Source organism: Nomascus leucogenys, chromosome 21 (genome assembly GCF_006542625.1).
Source record: "Nomascus leucogenys isolate Asia chromosome 21, Asia_NLE_v1, whole genome shotgun sequence".
Taxonomy (NCBI): Eukaryota; Metazoa; Chordata; class Mammalia; order Primates; family Hylobatidae; genus Nomascus; species Nomascus leucogenys.
In genome coordinates this window covers 63,804,116-63,830,557 of record NC_044401.1, presented here as the reverse complement: position 1 = coordinate 63,830,557, position 26,442 = coordinate 63,804,116, and the positions used below count along the sequence as shown (strand labels likewise).

Sequence of the window (26,442 nt, the reverse complement as noted above, 5' to 3'; positions counted from 1 at the left end):
CAAAATTTGTGTGCCACCTTCTAACCATTAATACTCTCTTGTTTCAGTAGCAGAATGAGACTGGTGATATTCATACCTATTGAGTCAAACTCTACTGATTGAAAACCTACTGAGTCTCTCGTCTCTCCCTCTCTCTCTGACATCATCAAAGACTAACTTGTTCTCAATATGGTTTTAGGTTTAAATACAATTAATTTGAAATTGAATAGAGAAAGGAATTTTGTATTTCTCTGAACATTGGAAACTTTGTAGAAAGTAAATCAAAATATAGTTTAAAATACTTTTCCTTACACCGCTAAACTATGCAAAGATCCTGAGATAGTGTGCAGTTAGTCACTGTAAGCTGTCAAGCAGTATAAATTCAGGAACTCTGTAAAATCCACTCTGATTCACATCACTTTTGATCAAAGGCATTGCAAGACTTAGAAAATAAAGTTTAGGTTCACATAATTTTTTTCTAAAAAGTTATGAAGCTTAAAGCTGACAAAGTTAAGGGTAAATTTAAATATGAAAAGGTATATCTGAAAGGTGCAATTTTGAAAAAGAACAATCAGATTATCATATGACTATTTTCTGGTCGTGTTTATAGAGCTAAGCATCAGTATGAAATGGAAATAAATAAAATAAGCAATCTAGATTTATTTAGGTGGTCTATATGGTGGGGATAAATTTGAAATGAGGAATTAAAACTTACATATTTTAATCCCTGCCTACCAATCCCCAGACATACCCAAGTGCTTCCTCAACCAACCACCTCTCATATTGTTCAAAAATGGTCCAATATAGACAATTTCATGTAATTCCACATTTAAAAAGTATACCTTGCTGATTTAGCCATTATCACAGATTTAGGATACTTTTGTCATTACGTCAAGAAAAATAATGCTTTTAAACAGTTACGCATGTGTAAAATAAAACCTCATTCTCGTGAGGCACTACAATACCATATACACACTCAGCATTTCCTCAGTTTTACAGTTTCTATGAACTATTATTCATTGTATTAGTCCTTACAAGGATACAGAGTTGAAGGGCATACTTTTTTAAAACTCATCAAAATTACTGGTTTCTGAATCCTCTACCACAGAGCCTTATATCCCAAGCAATAAATAGAAAGAACCTCTCCCAATCGCATTCTTGACAGGAGAAAAATCTGACTTTGCAAGTGAGAAGTTAGAAGAAAATCTCTCTTCTTCTCTCCCGAGAGATTTGAGATTCTAACGAGGAGTTTTAAAACAAGAATATTTATTTACATATTTTTCAATATTTAATTTTAACTGTTAAAATATCCTGACGACTAATAAAAGGAAAAATTATTTTAGTTTGTTTATTGAAAAAAAATTAATTAATATACTGCCTCAGTAACTTGTTTACAGCACAACTGTATAATTAGGCACTAAATCAGCAGTGTCACTGTTACCATCTGAATGGAACATCATTTTGCCAATTAGTAGATGATGCATAATAATGTCAAATACCCGATGTTACTCAATATTTAATTAATTTTGGAGCCAGGGTGCTCATGTATCAAACACAACTGTGTCCTCTCTCTTAGAAATTTGGATATGTGTAAACATAATTTACGTTCATTAAAAATGCAAGACTCACAATATGCCTGTGTGAGATTTTGAAAAGTGAAATTCAAAAACAAAATTCTTTCTCATGAAGACATACTTTAATAATTGCCATCCCACATTTCTCTTGGTTATTTTTAGTCCCTGTTGTGGCACCAGTAAACATCAATGGAGGTGGAGGAAGTCGGTCTGAACTCGTCATTACGTGGGAGGTAATTTTCTGTCCAACTGAGTTATTTTGAATAAAAGATTTAACTGGCCAGAAAGAATACTGAAAAACAAAAAGATTTATTTGATCACTATTGAGAGCATAAAAAAATATGGTATAAAAATACACCATCCTGATGATGAATTATTTAGAGGTGGTATTGGGAACTTTTCTCATTGTGAGACAGTATGACGAACTCAGCAGAATTTTCTCCCAAATACATGAAAAACAACTTCAATATCTATTGAGTGTGGGTCAGTAGCATTTTCATTATCACTTGATGAATTAGGCATTGTTTGATTTATTACCTGTGGCACTGTTGTATTGTGCATAAGTTGAGCCCAGTAGACTGTAGGCAAAAAACAATTCTTGTCCTAACCCTGCTGTTTGCAACTGATCAACTCATTCTTCCCTGCATCTAGATGAAGGCTTAGGCACATGGAATAGATTTTGTGGTCATTGTTATTACCCATTAACATATAGGCTCATTTTTTACCTTATTACAAATTTCAGTCTGGTGTATACACTTCAAACTGGAGTATAAACGTTAGAATTTAGACTTTCAACCAATTTAAAGTTTCTCATTTTCAGTAGCTCAGTGCCTCAGCCTAAGAATTCTATAGCGTGAAAGGGAATACATGGTCAGTTCAACTTCTCTCCATTCTGCTCTTTAATTTATCTTTCCCCATTCACAGTGTTACCTCTGGATTCTCCAGAGCTGTAGAAGGTTGGTGTTGGTAGGGGAGGAGAAAGGAAAAAGTCTGGATTGCTGGTACATTTCTAATTTGACTTTGGTGTGCTCTAGGTATGGGAAATTACTAGACACTGCCATTTCATAGGGTAGGGTTTCTGTTTTTTTTGATTTATTTTTTATTTGGGAGCTGGCCACTGGATGATCCCCCACCAAGGACTCCCAATTGCAATTCCTTGGTGCAGACTCAACTGGCTGCTGAAGGGTATCAGTTCCTGGATTTTGGTGGTCCATTTCCAGACTCTTCCAGTGAATATTCTCTCTCTTGTAGGTGGTCTTTGTGGATAGAGACCCCTTCAAGGCTGCCCATGGATGACCCACTTGCATGGGTTTCATATTTGTCCTCAGCAGAAACATATCCTGCTCCATGTTTAGTGGAAGTGCAATGCATACCCACTTAGCATCTCTCTTCACTCTGCCACCATAGGCTGTCTGGATCTCTTCCCCACTTTAAGTTTTTCAGACATTTGTCAGTTAAATGAACCTGCGTCCCTTACATTCCAGAAAATGCAAACCAGGTGTTTCTTGCTGTAGCCTACTTCAAATAGCTAGGCTATGAGAGATAGCTGGGAACCAGAGACGTTATTCTTTATGGTTATAAATGACAGTGTCAGAAACTAGATGCAATTGCCCTGAAAGTCACTCTTTCCTTTGGATATCTTGTTTCTTGTGGACGTTATAGGCCTAGTACAGTGCTTGGAAAGTGGTCCACCCCCCATGAACACTTGTTGAATGGAAGGTAGTGTTTTCAGAGAGTTGGGACTCTCAGAGGCCAGGCAGAGGGGGAAACCCTATTTTTTCAAGCATTTACAGGATTTCCAGAGCCACACAGAGCATTTCATATCATTCAGTCCTCATAATAATGCTATAAGGTGGTTACACCACTTTCAAGTAAGACAACTGAGACTTAGAAATGTGACATCATTGAGCAGAGAAGCATTTGAACACAGGGTTCTCTATGTTCTTTTACTGTATCCTGTATTACAATCCCAATTGTCTTCATGCAATGTGATGGCTCAGGGTGGGCCTATGTCCTTGAGTATCTACCTTAAGTGGTAAGTTAACCATATTATACCTGCTACTCCAAACATATTTCCCATAAAACACTGACTTTCAAATGAGTCTACAAGAGAATTGTTTGTGAGTAGTTTATTTAGGTTTCCATATTCATCAAAGACCAAATAAGCATTATCATTATAGTGTACAGTAAGTTTTGCCTGACTTAATAACTTATTTTGTTCTCCTCCTTGGTCAGAAGTTCCTAAAGGTCAGTGTTGCCATTGCTTGTACACAGTCTATAATAAGGGCCCAAATGCTATGCATTCGTTCTTAAATAGAGATGAGCATGAATTACCAAAAGAATACTGTCTTTCCATGATTTATTATGTTCTTTTTTCTTTAAGACAAAGATACACAAACCATGACCTATAAGACAAATTTGTCCAGTTTCCCGCTTTTATAAATAAATCCACCCATAGCTACATCCATTCGTGTATTGCTGCTTTCTCGCTGTTGCATGAGACCATATATCCCACAATGCTTAAAATATTTACTATCCGGTAGCAACAACAGACACTAGGGTCTACTAGAGTGACGAGGGGAAGGGCAAGGGTTGAAAAACTAGCTATATTGATGGGTACTGTGCTCACTACCTGGGAGATGGGATCCATTGTACCCCAAACCTCAGCATCACACAATATATCCATGTAACAAACTTGAACATGTACCCCCTGAATCTAAAATAAAAGTTGAATTGTTTTTAAGTTAAGTTTACTCTCTGGCCCTCTACAGAAAAAGCATACTAACTTCTATTTTTAAAAATTATACTAAATTAAAGCCACTTCCTCTGTGTGGTTTTTTTTTTGCGGGGGGGGGGAGGTGGGGGGTGGATATCTGATATGCAGATACTTGCAGAAAGTAAATTAGTGAATTCAGTTTCCCATTTATCACTCATATTTGACATTATGTACAGGCAGATACTGAGCCAACTTCTTCTGGTGCCCAACTTCTTTATGGAATAAGTTATATATATTTAGGAGAAGATTCATACGTTAGTATGAATCTGAGCCGCCAGAATGCAGGTAGTAATTCCTTCAATTTAATGAACTGGCTTCTCTATCAGTGGAATACAAAAATGGATGAGAAAATGTCTGAATGCTCGGAAGCGTAGAGGACAGAATGGTCTTAACCCAGCCTGGAAGGAAGTCAGGAAAGACACCATCAGAACTGAGTATATCTGAATTATGTTTTGAAAAGTAACTTGGAAGTAGAGAGGCCACCCCAAGCCAATGTCATTCATGTTGTAGTTGAAATAGTACCTGTTGGACTTTGAAAAGCACTGCGCGACACAAGACTGTTCTAAATTCAGTCACAATCTACCATTATGTTTTATAAGTGACAGCTTTAATGATTATCCGTCATTTAGGTACCCTGTGGTATAATCTGCCTGAACTGAACTAAATATCTTCCCCATGTTTTCCCAAGAGCCACACAGTAAATGTAGATTTTGTGTTTATTTGTTTCGGTTTGGTTTGTTTCCAAAAACCTAGACATAATATCAAATTTTTAGAATATAGCAACGGTTAATTCCTTTTTAAGGGCATGTTTATATATTATTTTATCATAATGTGTATACTCCCAAATACTTCCAGGTTTGAGGTGCTTGTGGTGAATGTCTCATAAATATAACTATAAAATTAGGTACACAGGATAAAGCACTAGAGAGTAAGAGATACATACCTACACTGAGGGTTGGCATGCTGTTTATTTAAAGGGCCAGACAGTAAAAATATTCAGTCTTGTGGGCCACATGATCTCTTTTCTAACGACTCAGTCTGCTTTTGTAGCTCAAAAGGGCCACATACCACTTAAAAACATATAGGTGTGGGTGTGTCCCAAAACCTTTATTTTCAAAACCAGGCTGCATGCCAGATTTGGCTAGAAGTACATAGTTCTGCTGATTCTTAGTCTGTACTAAAGATTTGGTTCTTACAGACACTGTGGTTGAGAATTACATTATTAGTTTATCAATTTTTATAGATTTTACTTCCAGGAGAATTTCACAATTTCTTTCTTTTACTGAACACTGTCTCCACTTAAAGAAAACCCTTTTTCTGGCCTTGTTAAATAACTATATATATTTTTTCATCATTTGACTCTCTGTTCACCTAAGAATAAAAGGAAGTATCTAAATAAGTCTCTTTTTTCCCCTCTAGTCTGCATATGTCGGACTCAGGTCTTTCTTGAGAGAGCACCATGAGAAACACTAATTGTATGTGACTAACAAAAACAAAACTCCCCTATTTGTGTAGATGAACTGACTAAGCATCTTGATTAAATCCGAGATCAAAGAAACTTCGGAAATGAATCAAATGCTCTAGCAAGTAGCTCCGATTCTTATAAATCTCTTCCATGCCATTCAAAATTAACTGGTTTAATTCTAGTCTCCTTACGGAAAAGAAGAGAAGTGTTAATATGAGGAAATACTTTGTTTCCCCAGATGTCAGGAGCAGCATTTTTCTTCCTCTTTTCACTTTCTGTATTTGTTAGACTGTGCCACATGGCAAGAAATAGAGACCAGCTCAGGTCATCTCGGTTAATGGGGATTTATTTTAAAGCCACACGGGAAGTAATGAGGACAGGAAAAAAGTCGCAGCAAGCAGGCAGGAAGGTCAAATGAAGAACCGGAACATCGTTCATCACTGCTGTGGGCACTCGAGCACAGGAGCTCTAGCCAACCATCAACAACCCCTCTGCTGATCCAGCCCTGGCTTGAATAGTCTCTCATGCTTATGCCTCAGTTCCTCCCATTTCCTTTACTTCCAGTTTTCTACCTGGCTGCCAGCTAATTTGGATGTCCTCTCTCTAATTTACAGCATCTGTTTTCTCTTAGCTTCTATTGCCTCACTGTTCCTGCCACTGCATGTTCTCTACTTTTTGCCTGCTCTCTGTATATCTGTTATTGTTTTGCCACCCACCATGTTTCATATGCAAACTCTACGAGAGGAATTGACCAGGTCTATTAGTCACTGTAGAGTACAGAGATTCTGCCCTCATAGATACTCACCAAGATGGTGCCTGTGGTTCTCGTGCTCGTGAATTGGTGCTCACATGGGTTCCAAGTAGCAAGATAATGTGATTGATAGAATAAATGGACTCCCACCAATAAAGAGAACCTCTGAAATGGAGTTGTGGACATGAGGGACTAGAAGCACTGTGTCCTGTCAGGTGTTGCCTTTATTAGTCTGCCAGAATATTTATTTAAAAAAAAAAAAAGCAAAGCATTTTCCTTGGGAAAAAACAAATAAATTCCACTGATTTTTCAATACAAGTTTCTTGCAATCAGGAGAAATGTTGGTCTAAATTCAAGTACAGATTCATTTTAATTTGCTAAGTTTATGTGATTGTTTACAATTTTTAGTATCTGCAGAGTACAGGGGGAATATTATCTATTTCTATTTTGCTATTTTAGTAAGTTTAGATTTGAAATGTATTTTATAGAATCTGATCTCTGTGAGAGTTAACAGTTTATTCTTTCATGTGAGGAAAAATGCACACACGTCACTACCAATGAAGATGTATGCCTAAAAAAATGATGGGAGATCTTTTATACTTTTTTAAAGAATACTCTGTGTCTTAAAGCATATGTTATTTCACAATAATTCCATTACACGTCTTACAAAAACTTGTTTAAAATGTTGTGAAAGGAAAACATATCTAGTCTTGAGCACAAATAAGTTAATTTGTGCTGTTTAAAAATTCATATCAAAACCACATTTTAATGTGTATCATAAAATCTTCTAAACTGTTTTATTATTATAATTTATGAATGATCAAAGAAAAATATATAAATATGTAAAGCTTGTTTTATATTTCTATCTGAAAACTCGAACTATTTATCTGAGTATCTTTAACTGGGATCATTTTTCTAATTGGCATTCCAAATAAAAGTGTTTTTAATACATCATTAAACAGAATAAATATCCATATTTGTCTCTATGGAAGAAATGTGAAATAATCAATAAACATTTTAGTAGCTTAATAAAATATTTCTGCAAATACTCAGTGATTGATCACATTCTGCCCAAGTCAATTCCAGAAGAACTACAGAATGGGGAGGGATTTGGATATATCATCATGTTCCGGCCAGTGGGCTCGACAACCTGGTCCAAGGAGAAAGTAGCATCTGTGGAATCATCAAGGTTTGTTTACAGAAATGAAAGCATCATCCCACTGTCTCCCTTTGAAGTCAAAGTGGGTGTGTATAATAATGAAGGAGAAGGATCCCTGAGTACTGTGACCATTGTCTACTCTGGGGAAGACGGTAAGTTGTCCTCAGCTCTGGTTTTCTTTGAAACTCTATGCATAGTTTGTGTTCCCTTGTTCCATTTTCAATGAAACACTCTGCTAAAGATGGTTATGTCTTTCTCTGGATGGTAGAACCTCAACTGGCCCCAAGGGGAACTTCTGTCCAGAGTTTTTCTGCTTCTGAAATGGAGGTTTCATGGAATGCTATTGCCTGGAATAGAAACACTGGAAGAGTGCTGGGCTATGAGGTAATCCACATTAATTTCACTTTTGCTTATGAATGTGCAAATGGACTTCGCAGTAGCTCCTATTCAACAGTCCTATCCTACTAGACTGTTGTTAGCATATGATAATGTGTGTCTAAAGCTAAAGCAGGGAATGAAGTTGAGACAGGGTAGGTTTGCCCCCAAATTGAGGGGCTTAGCCTGGGATGTTTCTTGTCCTCGTTCAAGACAGAATTCAAGAGTGAGCCAGTGGTTAAAAAAAAAAAAAAAAAAAGACACAGCTTTATTGAGGCAGCAGTGTCATAGCTCCGAAATTGCTTCTGCAGAGCAGGGCTACCCAATAGGCAGTGTGCTAAGAGTAGCAGCTTGGAAGCAGTTCTACAATCATATTTATACCCACTTTTAATTACATGCAAATTAATGGGTGAGTTATTCAGAAGTTTCTAGAAAAAGGGTGGTAACCTCCAGGCCATTGCCACAGAAAGGGATGGTAACTTCGAGGCCATTGCCATGGAAAGGGGTGGTAACTTCCAGGTGTTGCCATGGCAGTGGTAAACTGACATGGAACTGGTGGCTGTGTCTTATGGAGAGGTGCTTTAGCCTCTTCCCTGTTTCAGCCAGTCTTCAATCTGGTCCACAGTAAAGTCCTGCCTCCTCCCTCAAAGTAAGGGAGATCTTTCTAGGTAATTCAAAGCAAACAGATTAACAAATAGTAGCCATTTTTAAAGGCATACAGATTCAGTAAGTAAGATGAGTAAGCTCTAGAGATCTGCTGTACAACTGTGCACACAGAGTCAACAATAACGCATTGTACACTTAAAATTTTTCAAGAGAACAGATCTCATATTAAGTGTTCTTACCACAACAACATTTTTCAAAAGTGATAAGGTGATTATATGATTAATTATTCAAATTGCAGTCATTTTTTTTTTCCTTGGTAAGAGGTAAAGTCTGCTCCTCAATCATCTTACACCATGGAAGAATTTCATTGAGAAACCTGCTCTGTGAATTGCAGTATAACTTGAAAAGATGTAATCATCTCAGAAAAGGCAGTTAAGTAATCAAAAAACATACCTAGATTGTCTTGAATCTGCTATTTTTAGTCTATGAAGAATAAGGCAAATTACATTTCTAGGTCTTCATCTCACAAAGTAAAGAGATAAGAACATTTTAACGGCAAGTTGTTCATCACTCAATCTTTTTCAACTTGCAAATTCAGTGATTCACAAAATGGGTAACAATTTATTTAATTTTGGATTTAGAATAAATGTATAATCCTAAACATTCTTAATTTTGCCTTTTAATATATATATATACACACATATATATATACACATATATATATATGTGTATATATATATATACACACACCCATAATCCTCTGATTCCAACAGAAAGTTCTACTCTCAGGACAGGTGTCTTTTCCACTCCATGCCAAGAATGCCTTACCTCTTATCTGAACCCTAGTTACTTCTCAAATTTCATCCCTAGTCTCCTCTTCTCTCTGAGCTCTACTCTCATCAACTCCTGATGTATTTTGCCAAATTCTTGTAGCATTTTTTTTCTATACCACTTCTTTGTAATGCATTCTGTGACTTATTTTCACATATACTGTGGATTCTAACCTCTTAGCTAGATGATAAGGGGTTTGAAAATAGGTACTTAATTTATTCTTTTTTTTCAATGTACCTAAAACAATGCTAATGCAAAGGTGGGGTTCAGTACAAATTGAATTATTAATTAACCTGTGATTCAAATAACTCTGAAAAGAAATGCCAATAGCAAGACATTGTAATGAAAGTCTTTGACTGATTATATACAAATGTGTTTTTGTCTGACTTGTTATATATCATTTGCTAAAGCTGGTAACCTTTAGATAGCTCATAAAATACTTTATTTTGGTAATCTAAAAAATCAGGTTCTCTAATTTCCATTGTGAATTTGCATTCATGACTTTTTTCCTCATAAATATTAGAGAAGAACAATTTTTTTGTTGTATAACCATTTTAATTAGAACATGTTTTTGTCATCTATACTTCTGTCTTCATCCCATATCCCTTGTGGTTGTGGTTGATAGTTGCTGGTAAACAATGATTGATAGTTATTGGGGAACAATAAATTGCTTGTTTTTGGTTTTTAATTATCAGGTCTTATACTGGACAGATGACTCCAAAGAATCCATGATTGGTAAAATTAGAGTCAGTGGAAATGTCACAACCAAAAACATCACGGGGCTGAAAGCTAATACCATCTACTTTGCTTCCGTAAGAGCTTACAACACTGCCGGGACAGGGCCCTCAAGCCCCCCAGTCAATGTTACCACCAAAAAGTCTCGTAAGTATGCATACACTCCAGGAAACAAGATTCATCTGTGAAGAGAAACCCATTCCTTTGCTTGATGTTCATTTCATTCCCACACCTCATTTCTTTACTAATTGGTTACTTTGGTTAGTTGGTTTGTCCCATAAATATGGATAGTTGTGGAAACCTTTTGGTAACAATCAAGGTAAATGTTTTGATATTTCTGGAATTCCAAAAGAGGAATATTCCAAGTATATCAACGAAAGACAGAAGAGTATAATGTTTAAGACTGGCCCTGATACCCTCCTTCTAAATGCATTCAAAAACTGACTTCCCATCCTTGGACGGTTAGGTGGTATTTAGCTTTCAGTCTCAGTTGCCTACCTATAAAATGAGGAAAAAGTCATATTTATGTTCTCACAGGTTTTGTTCAAGATTGAAAGAGATTATTAACAATAAGTGTCCAGTACACACCTTCATAAATGCTCCGTAAATGGTTTTTTTTGTTTTGTTTGTGATTTGAGTCCGAGTATATTCAGATGTGATCCTACAACTGTCAGATACCTAGATCTTTCCTTTTAGGATACCTTATTACTACAGCTTACTTGAAAGTCCCTGAAATCTAAAAATGAACTCCTCTGGTTTGTCTTATATCCCTTGATAATCAGCCAGGTGATTTCACATAATCAGAATCTACTACATAAAAGATGAATGTTTTTCATCTTTTGGTGATTGTTGCTGCCTTTGTTTTCTGACTGAGTCTGGATGCACAAATATTCCATAATACGAGGCACAGCAATAAATTGGGAAAGGTCTGATCATCTGAATTAGTTGTTCCTGCAGATGATTTTTTGTGCTTGAATAATATTTACATATTCCTTATATATTATTAATGAGCACAAATTATTCACAGAATCAGACTTTTTAAAACACATTTTTTTGCTGTCTGAATCCTGATGAATGAAAGATAAGTATAGTTGCTGAATTTTGAGAAAGACTAAGACAAATTCACTGCCACTTACAAATATCTAGTTTACCTATACATGCCGTATTCTAATTACACCACCATATTTGGAAAGAAGAGATGGTTGAGAAGAGTTTGAAACTAAAGTTATATTAAAGTTATTCCCGAGGGAGCCAAGATGACCGAATAGGAACAGCTCCGGTCTACAGCTCCCAGCCTGAGCAACACAGAAGACGGGTGATTTCTGCATTTCCATTTGAGGTACCGGGTTCCTCTCACTAGGGAGTGCCAAACAGTGGGTGCAGGACAGTCGGTGCAGAGCACTGTGCGCGAGCCGAAGCAGGGCGAGGCATTGCCTCACTCGGGAATCACAAGGGGTCAGGGAGTTACCTTTCCTAGTCAAAGAAAGGGGTAAAAGACGGCACCTGGAAAATCAGGTCAGTCCCACCCTAATACTGCGCTTTTCCAACGGGCCTGGAAGACGGCACACCAGGAGATTGTGTCCCGCACCTGGCTCAGAAGGTCCTATGCCCACGGAGTCTCCCTGATTGCTAGCACAGCAGTCTGAGATCAAACTGCAAGGCAGCAGCGAGGCTGGGGGAGGGGCGCCCGCCATTGTCCAGGCTTGCTTAGGTAAACAAAGCAGCCAGGAAGCTCGAACTGGGTGGAGCCCACCACAGCTCAAGGAGGCCTGCCTGCCTCTGTAGGCTCCACCTCTGGGGGCAGGGCACAGTCAAACAAAAATTCAGCAGGAACCTCTGCAGACTTAAATGTCCCTGTCTGACTGCCAGCTTTGAAGAGAGTAGTGGTTCTCCCAGCACGCAGCTGGAGATCTGAGAATGGACAGACTGCCTCCTAAAGTGGGTCCCTCACCCCTGAGCAGCCTAACTGGGAGGCACCCCCCCAGTAGGGACAGACTGACACCTCACTCGGCTGGGTACTCCTCTGAGACAAAACTTCCAGAGGAACTATCAGACAGCTGAATTTGTGGTCTCACAAAAATCTGCAGTTCTGCAGCCACCGCTGCTGACACCCAGCCAAACAGGGTCTGGAGTGGACCTCTAGCAAACTCCAACAGACTTGCAGCTGAGGGTCCTGTCTGGTAGAAGGAAAACTAACAAACAGAAAGGACATCCACAACCAAAAATCCATCTGTACATCACCATCATCAAAGACCAAAAGTAGATAAAACCACAAAGATGGGGAAAAAACAGAGCAGAAAAACTGGAAACTCTAAAAAGCAGAGCACCTCTCCTCCTCCAAAGGAACGCAGTTCCTCACTAGCAACGGAACAAAGCTGGACGGAGAGTGACTTTGACGAGTTGAGAGAAGAAGGTTTCAGATGATCAAACTACTCCGAGCTATGGGAGGAAATTCAAAACAATAGCAAAGAAGTTAAAAACTTTGAAAAAAAATTAGATGAATGGATAACTAGAATAACCAATGGAGAGAAGGGCTTAAAGGAGCTGATGGAGCTGAAAGCCAAGTTTCGAGAACTATGCGAAGATTGCAGAAGCCTCGGTAGCCAATGCGATCAACCGGAAGAAAGGGTATCAGCGATGGAAGATGAAATGAATGAAATGAAGCGAGAAGGGAAGTTTAGAGAAAAAAGCGTAAAAAGAAATGAACAAAGCCTCCAAGAAATTTGGGACTATGTGAAAAGACCAAACCGACGTCTGATTGGTGTACCTGAAAATGACGGGGAGAATGGAACCAAGTTGGAAAACATTCTGCAAGATATTATGCAGGAGAACTTCCCCAATCTAGCAAGGCAGGCCAACATTCAGATTCAGGAAATACAGAGAACGCCACAAAGATACTCCTCGAGAAGAGCAACTCCAAGACACATAATTGTTAGATTCACCAAAGTTGAAATGAAGGAAAAAATGTTAAGGGAAGCCAGAGAGAAAGGTCGGGTTACCCACAGAGGGAAGCCCATCAGACTAACAGCTGATCTCTCGGCAGAAACTCTACAAGCCAGAAGAGAGTGGGGGCCGATATTCAACGTTCTTAAAGAAAAGAATTTTCAACCCAGAATTTCATATCCAGCCAAACTAAGCTTCATAAGTGAAGGAGTAATAAAATACTTTACAGACAAGCAAATGCTGAGTGATTTTGTCACCACCAGGCCTGCCCTAAAAGAGCTCCTGAAGGAAGCACTAAACATGGAAAGGAACAACCGGTACCAGCCCCTGCAAAAGCATGCCAAATTGTAAAGACCATCGAGGCTAGGAAGAACCTGCATCAACTAACGAGCAAAATAACCAAGTAAAATCATAATGACAGGATCAACTTCACACATAACAGTATTAACTTTAAATGTAAATGGGTAAATGCTCCAATTAAAAGACACAGACTGGCAAACTCGATAAGGAGTCAAGACCCATCAGTGTGCTATATTCAGGAAACCCATCTCACGTGCAGAGACACACATAGACTCAAAATAAAGGGATGGAGGAAGATCTGTCCAGCAAATGGAAAACAAAAAAAGGCAGGGGTTGCAATCCTAGTCTCTGATAAAATAGACTGTAAACCAATAAAGATCAAAGCCACAAAGAAGGCCATTACATAATGGTAAAGGGATCAATTCAACAAGAAGAGCTAACTATCCTAAATATATATGCACCCAACACAGGAGCACCCAGATACATAAAGCAAGTCCTGTGTGACCTACAAAGGGACTTAAACTGCCACACAATAATAATGGGAGATTTTAACACCCCACTGTCAACATTAGACAGATCAACGAGACAGAAAGTTAACAAGGATATCCAGGAATTGAACTCAGCTCTGCACAAAGTGGACCTAATAGACATCTACAGGACTCTCCACCCCAAATCAACAGAATATACATTTTTTTCAGCACCACACCACACCTATTCCAAAACTGACCACGTAGTTGGAAGTAAAGCTCTCCTCAGCAAATGTAAAAGAATAGAAATTATAACAAACTGTCTCTCAGACCACAGTGCAATCAAACTAGAACTCAGGATTAAGAAACTCACTCAAAACCACTCAACTACATGGAAACTGAACAACCTGCTCCTGAATGACTATTGGGTACATAATGAAATGAAGGCAGAAATAAAGATGTTCTTTGAAACCAACGAAAACAAAGACACAACATACCAGAATCTCTGGGACACGTTCAAAGCAGTGTGTAGAGGGAAATTTATAGCACTAAATGCCCACAAGAGAAAGCGGGGAAGATCCAAAATTGATGCCCTAACATCACAATTAAAAGAACTAGAAAAGCAAGAGCAAACACATTCAAAAGCTAGCAGAAGGCTAGAAATAACTAAAATCAGAGCAGAACTGAAGGAAATAGAGACACAAAAAACCCTTCAAAAAATTAATGAATCCAGGAGCTGGTTTTTTGAAAAGATCAACAAAACTAATAAAAAAGAAAAGAGAGAAGAATAAAATAGATGCAATAAAAAATGAAAAAGGGGATATCAACACCAATCCCACAGAAATACAATCTACCATCAGAGAATACTACAAACACCTCTATGCAAATAAACTAGAAAATCTAGAAGAAATGGATAAATTCCTCGGCAAATACACCCTCCCAAGACTAAACCAGGAAGAAGTTGAATCTCTGAATGGACCAATAACAGGCTCTGGAATTGTGACAATAATCAATAGCTTACCAACCAAAAAGAGTCCAGGACGTGATGGATTCACAGCCGAATTCTACCAGAGGTACAAGGAGGAACTGGTACCATTCCTTCTGAAACTATTCCAATCGATAGAAAAAGAGGGAATCCTCCCTAACTCATTTTATGAGGCCAGCATCGTCCTGATACCAAAGCCTGGCAGAGACATAACCAAAAAAGAGAATTTCAGACCAATATCCTTGAGAAACATTGATGCAAAAATCCTCAATAAAATACTGGCAAACCGAATCCAGCAGCACATCAAAAAGCTTATACACCATGATCAAGTGGGCTTCATCCCTGGGATGCAAGGCTGGTTCAACATACGCAAATCAATAAATGTAATCCAGCATATAAACAGAACTAAAGACAAAAACCACATGATTATCTCAATAGATGCAGAAAAGGCCTTTGACAAAATTCAACAACCCTTCATGCTAAAAACTCTCAATAAATTAGGTATTGATGGGACCTATCTCAAAATAATAAGAGCTATCTATGACAAACCCACAGCCAATATCATACTGAACGGTCAAAAACTGGAAGCATTCCCTTTGAAAACTGGCACAAGACAGGGATGCCATCTCTCACCACTCCTATTCAACATAGTGCTGGAAGTTCTGGCCAGGGCAATCAGGCAGGAGAAGGAAATAAAGGGTATTCAATTAGGAAAGGAGGAAGTCAAATTGTCCCTGTTTGCAGATGATATGATTGTATATCTAGAAAACCCCATCATCTCAGCCCAAAATCTTAAGCTGATTAGCAACTTCAGCAAAGTCTCAGGATACAAAATCAATGTACAAAAATCACGAGCATTCTTGTACACCAATCACAGACAAACAGAGAGCCAAATCATGAGTGAACTCCCATTCACAATTGCTTCAAAGAGAATAAAATACCTAGGAATCCAACTTACAAGGGATGTGAAGGACCTCTTCAAGGAGAACTACAAACCACTGCTCAATGAAATAAAAGAGGATACAAACAAATAGAAGAACATTCCATGCTCATGGGTTGGAAGAATCAATATCGTGAAAATGGCCATACTGCTCAAGGTAATTTATAGATTCAATGCCATCCCCATCAAGCTACCAATGACTTTCTCCACAGAATTGGAAAAAACTAAAGTTCATATGGGACCAAAAAAGAGCCCTCATCCCCAAGTCAATCCTAAGCCAAAAGAACAAAGCTGGAGGCATCAGGCTACCTGACTTCAAACTATACTACAAGGCTACAGTAACCAAAACAGCATGGTACTGGTACCACAACAGAGACATAGATCAATGGAACAGAACAGAGCCCTCAGAAATAGTGCGGCATATCTACAACTATCTGATCTTTGACAAACCTGACAAAAACAAGAAATGAGGAAAGGATTCCCTATTTAATAAATGGTGCTGGGAAAACTGGCTAGCCATATGTAGAAAGCTGAAACTGGATCCCTTCCTTACACCTTATACAAAAATTAATTCAAGATGGATTAAAGACTTAAATGTTAGACCTAAAACCATTAAAATCCTACAAGAAAACCTAGGCAATACCATGCAGGACATAGGCGTGGGCAAGGACTTCATGTCTAAAACACCAAAAGCAATGGCAACAAAAGCCAAAATTGACAAATGGGATCTAATTAAACTAAAGAGCTTCTGCACAGCAAAAGAAACTACCATCAGAGTGAACAGGCAACCTACAAAATGAGAGAAAATTTTTGCAACCTACTCATCTGACAAAGGGCTAATATCCAGAATCTACAATGAACTCAGACAAATTTACAAGAAAACAACAAACAACCCCATCGAAAAGTGGGCAAAGGACATGAACAGACACTTCTCAAAAGAAGACATTTATGCAGCCAAAAAACACATGAAAAAATGCTCATCATCACTGGCCATCAGAGAAATGCAAATCAAAACCACAGTGAGATACCATCTCACACCAGTTAGAATGGCCATCATTCAAAAGTCAGGAAACGACAGGTGCTGGAGAGGATGTGGAGAAATAGGAACACTTCTACACTGTTGGTGGGACTGTAAACTAGTTCAACCATTGTGGAAGTCAGTGTGACGATTCCTCAGGGATCTAGAACTGGAAGTACCATTTGACCCAGCCATCCCATTACTGGGTATATACCCAAAGGACTATAAATCATGCTGCTATAAAGACACATGCACACGTATGTTTATTGCGGCACTATTCACAATAGCAAAGACTTGGAACCAACCCAAATGTCCAACAACGATAGACTGGATTAAGAAAATGTGGCACATATACACCATGGAATACTATGCAGCCATAAAAAAAGATGAGTTCATGTCCTTTGTAGGGACATGGATGAAACTGGAAAACATCATTCTCAGTAAACTATCGCAAGGACAGAAAAACCAACACCGCATGTTCTCACTCATAGGTGAGAATTGAACAATGAGAACTCATGGACACAGGAAGGGGAACATCATACTCAGGGGACTGTTGTGGGGTGGGGGGAGGGGGGAGGGACAGCATTAGGAGATATACCTAATGCTAAATGACGAGTTAATGGGTGCAGGAAAACAACATGGCACATGGATACATATGTAACAAACCTGCACATTGTGCACATGTACCCTAAAACCTAAAGTATAATAAAAAAATAAAAATAAAAAAAAATAAAGTTATTCCCCTGATGCGTATATTTGTCACGTCCAAAAGAAGTTAGGAACCATCTCAGAGAATAGGCCCTTGATTAAATAGATTATCCAGTCATTTCCACAAAACCAGATCAACTGTCAGAGATTCATGTTCCAAATCTGGGTACATCGTTGACTCATGACTTGAAATAGGACAAGGCATTCCATTTTTCTGCTTTCATGGTCTTATCTATTAAATAGAAATTATCTCTGTCCTCACTCCTTCCCAAATTATCCATGAGGCATAAACAAGGTACTGATTCTGGAAGCATCTTAGAAAATACGAAGTGCTGTGGAACTGCAAAAGCCTGTGGAGGAAAAATTTTTGAACCAGCTTTCCTCCAATCCACCCAGTTTTAGACAGACTGGGCTGTGAGTTATTTTCAAGAATGGATTAGTTAACAATGAAGTTCTATTCCTTTTCCTGTTTTACTCAATGTTGACTAAATCGATGAAGTTATTGCCAGATAACTTGGATGTATGATTTACTTCTTTGGTCTTTCTGGAGTGGTTTAGCTTCTTTCAGCTAATCTGCAAATCTGAATGAAAATCTCCAATCAATCAGCAGTTTTCAGATTACCTGGACATTTAGTTCTTGTTGACTGAGAGATGCCAAACTCACAGAAACTCTTGTGTGTAATTCAGTTTCTATCTCAAGCAAAATCAAGAGTGATTAGAAATGTGTAAGAAACATTAAAAAAAACAGATTGTATCATGGTAGACTGACAGACATTTTAGTGCAGTTATTGAGCCAAGACTCAGGTCAACTTTTATTTTACATAATCCCATCAACCAGTTTAAGGTGGATTGAACTTGAACACTGAACTAATCATTCACCTCAGGAAGAGAGAGAGATATATCCATATGACATATTTAATACATATATATACATTTTAAAATTCTTATTGAGATTTTCTATATGATATATACATATATATATTCACATCTCACTACTAATTTTATATAAATATATAAAAGTGAGTAGCCCCACACTCCCTTGACCTCAAGGGCAGTCTTTGAAGCACCTTCTTCCCTGCTATTCTTAAGCACTGGGTGGATCTGATTGCCCAGATAGGGCACTGCCTTTCCCCAAGGTCACACAACAATGAAGAGGGACAGTTGGAGGACAGGGGGCCTAGATGTGCAGGCAGCCCCACACGGTCTCATTGGAGTATGAGGGGCCCAGGCCTCAGCTACATAGGAGAACTGCTCCTTGCTGCTGGGCCAGTAGGTGCCCTCCATCTGCCGCATCTCCTGAAGCTTCTGCACCAATAGTGCCAGCCCCACCGCCAGGAACAAGAGGGCCAGGAATCAGAGGACCAAGATGATAGCAGTGACGGCCCCCCTGAAACGGCTCTATTGGAGCCGGAGCTGGTGGGTGTAGGCAAAACAATGCTACTCTCATTTGCAGAAGGGGTTGATATTTGCGCCCGGGGTCGTTCCCGGGGATGACAGCAGCGGCAGGCCCAGCACCAGGAGCAGCCCCAGGCCGAGCTGGGTAAGGGGTTGATAGTGCCAAGGAAGGCGCTGACACTGCCAAGGACAGCGCGCCCCTCTTAAAGCATACAGGGCGGGCTGTGGGCACCTGCAACGTGGCACCTGACCCAGGCGTCTTTGAAGTTGCTCTGTATGTAACATATATATATGTATATATATATATATTTATCAGAAAATCTCAATAATAATTTTTTCTGTCATCTGAATTTGCTAGTTTCATTGCCCATGCAACCTAAATTAACATGTGAGTTTGTGCTAAATTATTCTATGTTTTTAAGCAGAAAAAAATCCTTGTTTTTGACACTAAATTTGTTCAGTTGGCCCAGTTGATCCTACAAATGGGTTGGACGGAAATTCACATCAAATGCTAAAGATTATTGGTTTGTCTGATGGTTAACATAAGATCAATTTGTCAAAGAGTAGGAGATATAAATTTTTGGAAACAGTTTAATTAACAATGAGTAATTTCACCCAAGATACAACATTAGAATACCTCTGCTAAGGAAAAAGTGAAATAATAATCAGAAATTCTAAACTGAAGATTAGCGTTTCTTTAAGTATTCAGCTTTCTTAACTAAATCAAACAAGAAAAACCTCTGTAATTCCTAGATATCTAGTTTCAATATCTCTTAAATTTGACTCTTACCAGCCTATATGCTTCAGTGACCCTATAAAAATAGCCAACAAGCACCTGAGAATAAGAAGAATATACAAGTCTCCATCCCTTTGTATTTAAATAGCTATCCAACCTCTCATTTTATTACTTTGACATTCTACATCACAGACATTGTGAAAGCAGAAGAGTAACTTTTCTATTATTCTATTAATGGCCTTAAACTCAGTGTTTTAAAACAATAAAAGTTGGAGGTCAGGAGTTAGGGTTTTGACTGTGTAGAAATCCAGATGTGCTCAAGGGCTGCACTAGCTTTGGAAGCTCCAAAGCATAATTTGTTTCCTGTTTTCTGGCTTTTGGAGACCACCCACATCCCTGGGCTTGTGACCCTCCTTAGGCTTGTGACGCCTTTCTCCATGTTCAATGCCAGCAACAGCAGGGTACCTTAACATCTCTGCCTCTGACCCTCTGCTTCTGTCATCACAACTCCTCTAACTCTCACTTTCTTGCTTCCCTCTTTCCCTTGTAAGGACCCTCCTGATGACACTGGAGCCACCTGAATCATCCAAGATTATTTCCTCATCTCCAGATTCTTACCTTAATCACATTTGCAAACTCCTTTTCCATATAAACTAATGTGTCCACAGGTACTGGAGATTAGGATGTGATCATGTTTTGGGGGATCCTTATTTTGCTTACCACAGTTTAAAAATATTGAGCACTTCTATGTCCCCAGCCCTGTATTAACTTTATCATACTATATCTCACTTAATTATTACAATAAGTCAGGGAGTTTGGTATTTTAATTTCTAGATAGGAGGACACAAATGCTTAGAAAGATTTTGTCATGGCCTCTGTTAGACTGATGAGCATGAAATCTCTTCATCCCACTACCACTGTGCTCCTTTATCATCTTCCTCCCTAACCATCCCAACAGTTTCTCTCCCTGACTCTCGAATCTTCCATCTAAACCTCAAACTTCTTTGAAATGTTTCCTCCTAAAATGCTGTCATACTTCCCTTCTCTTCATCAAACGTCATTGTCTCCTCTATTCCAGAGAATGAAGACTAAGAAAAAGACAAGCAAGATCTTTCACAATCTGTCTCAAAGCTCCTTTGTGTATCATTCCTCTTCTAGTCCTGACATCCCAAACTTACTGATCTGAAGTTTAACATTCACTTACCTGGCTTCATGAAATCTCTCAGCTTGTAGTACCCCTGCCGGCCTATATATGGTCAAATGGTCTTTTTTCTGCTCTATACCTTCCCCCAAAGTTTCCCCTTTAATGTATTTGCATTTTTCTAAGAATTCCAGTAACTTTGGCCCATTGTGAAAGAGTGTTGGAAAAACTTAGAATGGGACTTCAGAGAGAATTGTGGATGTGGATCCCTGCTCAGCCATGTACTATCTGTGTGCCAGATCTAATTATTTGATAACTCTGAATGCATTTTCTCATCTGAAAAATAGAAATGAAGATACTTACTTCTAGCGATTTCTCTGAGAACTAAAGGATATAATGTACACCAAGGTGACCCAGAGGCTGTCATACCTGAAGGCTCAGTGCATGGTAACATGTGTTATTATACTCCTCCTTTAGAGGCAATTTACTTTCTTTGCATTTTTTAAAGTAAGAAAATACAGCTTCTTTCTCTTTATAAATTTGTTGCAGAATTTTCTTTTCTTTAAGGGTCATAGAAGGACATCCAAAGCATGCATGAGAAACAGCTTTAATGAAACATTGATGATAACCATGATTCCAGGTGCTACTCCTCTATGTAACTTTGACTCTCCATGTCCTTGAGATGACCTCAAGATTACCTCTCAACAGTGGCAACTGAAAAAATTCTGCATTCATCACACATTCAAACTGTCACTGTCTAGATTTGTAATCGATATTTTATCTTCCATTGCAAAGTCTGAAAAAGCAGAGCTCACATTTACCAAAATCTCTGCCTGTTCTAATTGGCTAAGCTAAAGAGAAGACAGAGGTATTTTGTTTGTTTGTTTGGTTTCTTGCATGATCATCCAGTCATCTACTCAAGAGATAGTGCCTCCCATGAGCCATGCCTACAGTTAGATGCTGAGGGCCTAAGAGCAATTAAACCAAGCAAGATCTTTGCCAACCAGCAATTTCTCTTTTAGAGAAGACGCAACCTAAAACAAGAAAAAAAGACAAATGAATAAAATAATCATAAATTATGAAAAGAACAGTAAAAAAATAAATGAGAAACTAAGATGTACATAAGAAGGAGCATCTATATGGGATAGGCTATGTATTTTGATACAAAAGTAAAGAGGAGTTAAAGGACAAAAGAACTTCCAGACAGAAGGAACAGCATATGCCAAACTTCTTAAGTATTATTGTTGCGTTGATGATGATGATGCTAGTGTTATTAAACAAATATCAGTGATTCATCTGCAAGTACCAAAGCCTAGTGGAAATGATGGATTTCCAAAAGAAGCAGAGGTACTGCAAATATACTGTGATCCACACAGACATTACTTAAATGGAATTCAGATTTACAAGGAAAGAAAGAAAAATATTTACATCAATTCCAAGCAGAAAAGTGCAACAAACAAAACACTACTTATATGGAAAGAAGTATTCAGACGCAGTAACTAAAAGTGTTTGCAAATGTTGGCTCAATTTGGCCCTTGACGTTGACTGACTAGCACTTTGTACTGGATTCTTTCTTGCTGCAAATATGCAATCAATCCATATTTAAACATAAAGGAAGCATTAAGCTTTTATTTTATTTTGCACTTATATTCTTTCTCTTTTGCCCAAATGTCAACCCCATGCTGTTACTTAGAAGTGTAACATAAGAAGTTGTTTTTGAATTGAGTTCACAGTGCAAACTACAGTTGAATATAAATGCCATCTACAGAAAAATTGATTACAGGGAAACCATTAGAGCTCTGAGGGGCTAGTTTAATGTTGCTCTGTCATTTGATTAATATAAAATGATTTAGTCTTTGGAAGTTGCCTGGAAAGATTTTAAAAATTAGAAAAGTGCTTGTTTGCTGAGTTTACGATTGACAGACTTGGTACAAACATCATGACATGTGTTTTGTGCTATCCATGTGACAATGTTTTGGTTTCTCAAGATGATAGAAATTTTAATTTTATCATAGATATTTGCAATCCAGTTTAATCAACTACATCAAACAGGAACTATTAACAGTGCTCATATTAAGGTGATGGCCTTCTAAAGCAGCTTTTGGAAGTTTTATTTTTCAGTATCAGACATAAAGGATTGACATTGGAGAAACACCAATTGATAAAAATAAGAAAGGATGTAGACTAAGAGATATTCTAAGATAATTAGCTGAGACTCTCCCATTTTATATCCCTTTCTAAAAACATATCAAGAATCCAAGTAAGAGCAATATTATTAAGGGGAAAACTTGAATGTACACTAACTGTATCTAAGAAGTGAATCATCTGCAAACTTCAGAGTTGGATTATTAGCAACAAACCACTTCGAACACAATTCAAAAATTGATTATGTCATAACACCACAGTGGAAAACTGCTATTCTCAGAAGACAATTAACAGTTACAGGGCTTTTTAATATATACCACTAACCAAATGAGGAACGTTTCATATTTTATTTCATATCTCATAAACTAGGAGTTACTCGTTTCATTTTATAATAGGAAAATCCGGCTCTTGGAAGAGATTGGATACAAATTCATGTCTCTCTTACATCAAAGCCCAACTCTTTTCATCTCCCAGAGAGCAAGAGAAGTAAAACATTCTAAATAATCCGTATAATTGGCTATTCATACCAAGGTACTCACTCAGAATGCAACTCTTCTCATTTTATGCCCACAGAAAGTTGTGCTTCTGCTTTGGTAGATGAGGACACAAATGCAAACATGTCAATGACAAAGTCATTGCCAACATCACAAACCGCTCCTTTAAAAGTAGCTGGAAGAAATCAATTCTGTCTCCTAGCCTGTTGATTTTTTCAATGGATTTATACTGTTGAAAACAATGCTTTTTCTTAAAACAAACAAAACATACAGAAGCACATAAAACATCCAGAATCCACACTGCCAATGACACCGAAGTGGTGAATTTGTATTTTCTCTGTATTGATTGTATAATGGTAATGTTAGTGCTGAATTTTAAAGAACAGAGATAAAAAGAAAGGTATCAAGAGTATACTAGATATTCAAATTGCAATATCCTGTGAGAATTTTGATATTATATCTTTTATAGCTGAGAAAAAGATTTAAAAAGGCACTGGAGGATAATTTGAGGAAGGTTACAAAATGATTATTGCTGCCATTCAGACCATTAGAAATAAGTATGTTGATAAGCATTATAATTGACAAGTACATTGTACATTGACAAGAAAAGTAATGAATGCTTACTAAGCTAAAAGCTTTCAGGCCTTTAATTATGGGTTTATATTGTCAAGAAATGTACCAGGACATGGTCAATGCAATTGGCCTGTCCATCTTATAAATAGGTATGGATTGCTATGAGTCTGACCAGGGCAATTGGCCTTGATCATAGGACAACATAATGAATGGATTGGCTGTATTGTGTCACCTATAGATCTGCCCAGAGCCCAGTGCATAATCAATACAGCCTGAGAAGATCACCACAGGACCCTGAGCAGTTTTCCTTAGCCATCTTATTGTATAGTCATTTATTCAACACGTATGAATTGGATGTCTCCTGTGTGCCAGGCACTGTGCTAGGGGTTAGTAATACAGAGTTGAGTAAGGCACTTGCCCTCAAGAAATTTAAAGAAACACATAACCAAGAATAAATATAATCCAATGTGATAAACCTATAAGAAAATATGAACTGAGCCTCATGTAAGCATACAGGGAAACATTTCTCTATCACATCCCAACTGTAGTGTAAGTGATTGAGTGAACAATAGTGATATCCCAGTGGAATTGGGGTGGAAAGAGAATGTATGGTAATATATTTGAGACATCTGGATTCAGCAATATGTGATTCTTCCAATGACACATAGGAGACTAAACAGCAGTTGACTCAAAACTCTGAAAGAAATAGTTTCCATTTCTATCAGTGTTATAATGAATTAAATATTATGCTCATTGAGCCTCACAAATTCAAAAAAGATGCCAAAAACATCTTGTTGGGCAGTTTTATCTTTACTTCCACTTTCCAGATGAATTATTTTAAATCTCTCCAGTTTCTTAAATCTCAAACATAGTCATGTGGACTCAGATAAGCAGCAAGTTGTTCTGCAGAAACACTAGACTGGAAAGTGATAGACTAAGATTCATCAGCTACATGCTTTTGGATAAGTGACTTCCCAACCTGGATTCTAGTTTTCTTGTATGTAAAATTCTCTAGTTGGACTATATTCATTACTTTAGAAGCCAGATTCTAAATCTTTCATCTATTATCTCCCACCATCTCTCACCCAGACACATTAATTTCAGAAAACTAAAAGTCGCAGTTTGGATTTATAAGTTGATGTCCTTTGGGATGATCAATCAGTTTGTGATGATTTTTCCCTGTTCTGGGTTCCCCAAAGCTCCATTTATTTTAAATGGCATGCATCTTTCACATTGTCTAGACACAGTTGATTAAGCTAAGATAGACATATGACCAAATGAAGTCAATCATCAGCTTTCTCAGGGGAATTTGAACTTGGACTATCTCTGAACAGAGGAGGTTTTAAATTTTAGGTGTGGTGAACAGCAGTGATTTCTGCCATGTACAGTGAGAATGACAAAGAGGTGCTGTCTGGCAAGATGAGAATGCAGCAGACCCTGCTTCAATAAGCAGAGTGAAGACTGTGGCTTTTTGACATTTTTTTGTCTCCTCAGACTCTGCTGCAATCTGGCATGAGTTATAAGAAATATCCTTGATAATTTACTACAAATATTTTGCTTAAAATATCTTGAATTAGTTGTGTTACAATTAGAAACCTAACTAATACAATGTTAAAAAGTAAAGAATTTTAGGAATGAACATCTATGTGTTGATATATATAAAATCTTTGCAACTTGAATTTGCCAAACATGTTCATTGATTGATGGCCAAATGGAATCCTAGATAAAGAGACCCTCTGTCTGTTTATGTATGATAAAGTAAACAAACTCAACAGCAATGATTAATAAATTAATACTGGACATGCAGAAAGCCATTATTAATGCATAAGTCTGTCACAAAGGCATTCCCAAATGACCAGATTTGAATAAATTTGCTTACTGTGATTAGAATTAATATGTTTCAAATGACACTGAAAACATTTTAGCTCCTATGCAAATCATCGAAGACTTATTTTTTCATTTCATGTTGATGCATCATACAGTGACCATGAGCTAATTAACTTTCATTTGGATCTTTGATTATCTCTTTAAAGCTCCAAGCCAACCACCAGCAAACATTGCCTGGAAGCTGACAAACTCTAAATTATGCTTGAACTGGGAGCATGTAAAAACCATGGAAAATGAGTCTGAAGTTTTGGGGTACAAGGTGAGTGTTTAGTTTTTCCTTTAATCATATCAATTAAGTTACTAAGGAATGAAACATATGACACCCAAATAGAAAACAAATTGGACGCATATGGAAAGACTGGAATCTTTTTCAAAATTATTTCGAAAATACCATTGCTGCTTTCTAATTTTCCATTGAAAAGGTTTTATATTCGGAGGTCCAGTAATGTACTAGGGAAC

At 37.8% G+C, this 26,442-nt stretch overlaps 1 protein-coding gene across 3 annotated transcripts in view; it reads left to right on the top strand.

Moving 5' to 3' along the window:
* Positions 1 to 26,442, top strand: part of CNTN6 (contactin 6) — a 338,762-nt gene that overhangs the window by 310,484 nt on the left and 1,836 nt on the right. For all 3 annotated transcript variants that reach the window (XM_030802180.1, XM_030802181.1, XM_030802182.1), the window contains 5 exons: positions 1,716 to 1,786; positions 7,622 to 7,856; positions 7,973 to 8,088; positions 10,212 to 10,398; positions 26,130 to 26,242. In XM_030802180.1, coding sequence (XP_030658040.1) covers positions 1,716 to 1,786; positions 7,622 to 7,856; positions 7,973 to 8,088; positions 10,212 to 10,398; positions 26,130 to 26,242 — 722 coding nt within the window. The remainder of the gene's footprint in view (positions 1 to 1,715; positions 1,787 to 7,621; positions 7,857 to 7,972; positions 8,089 to 10,211; positions 10,399 to 26,129; positions 26,243 to 26,442) is intronic.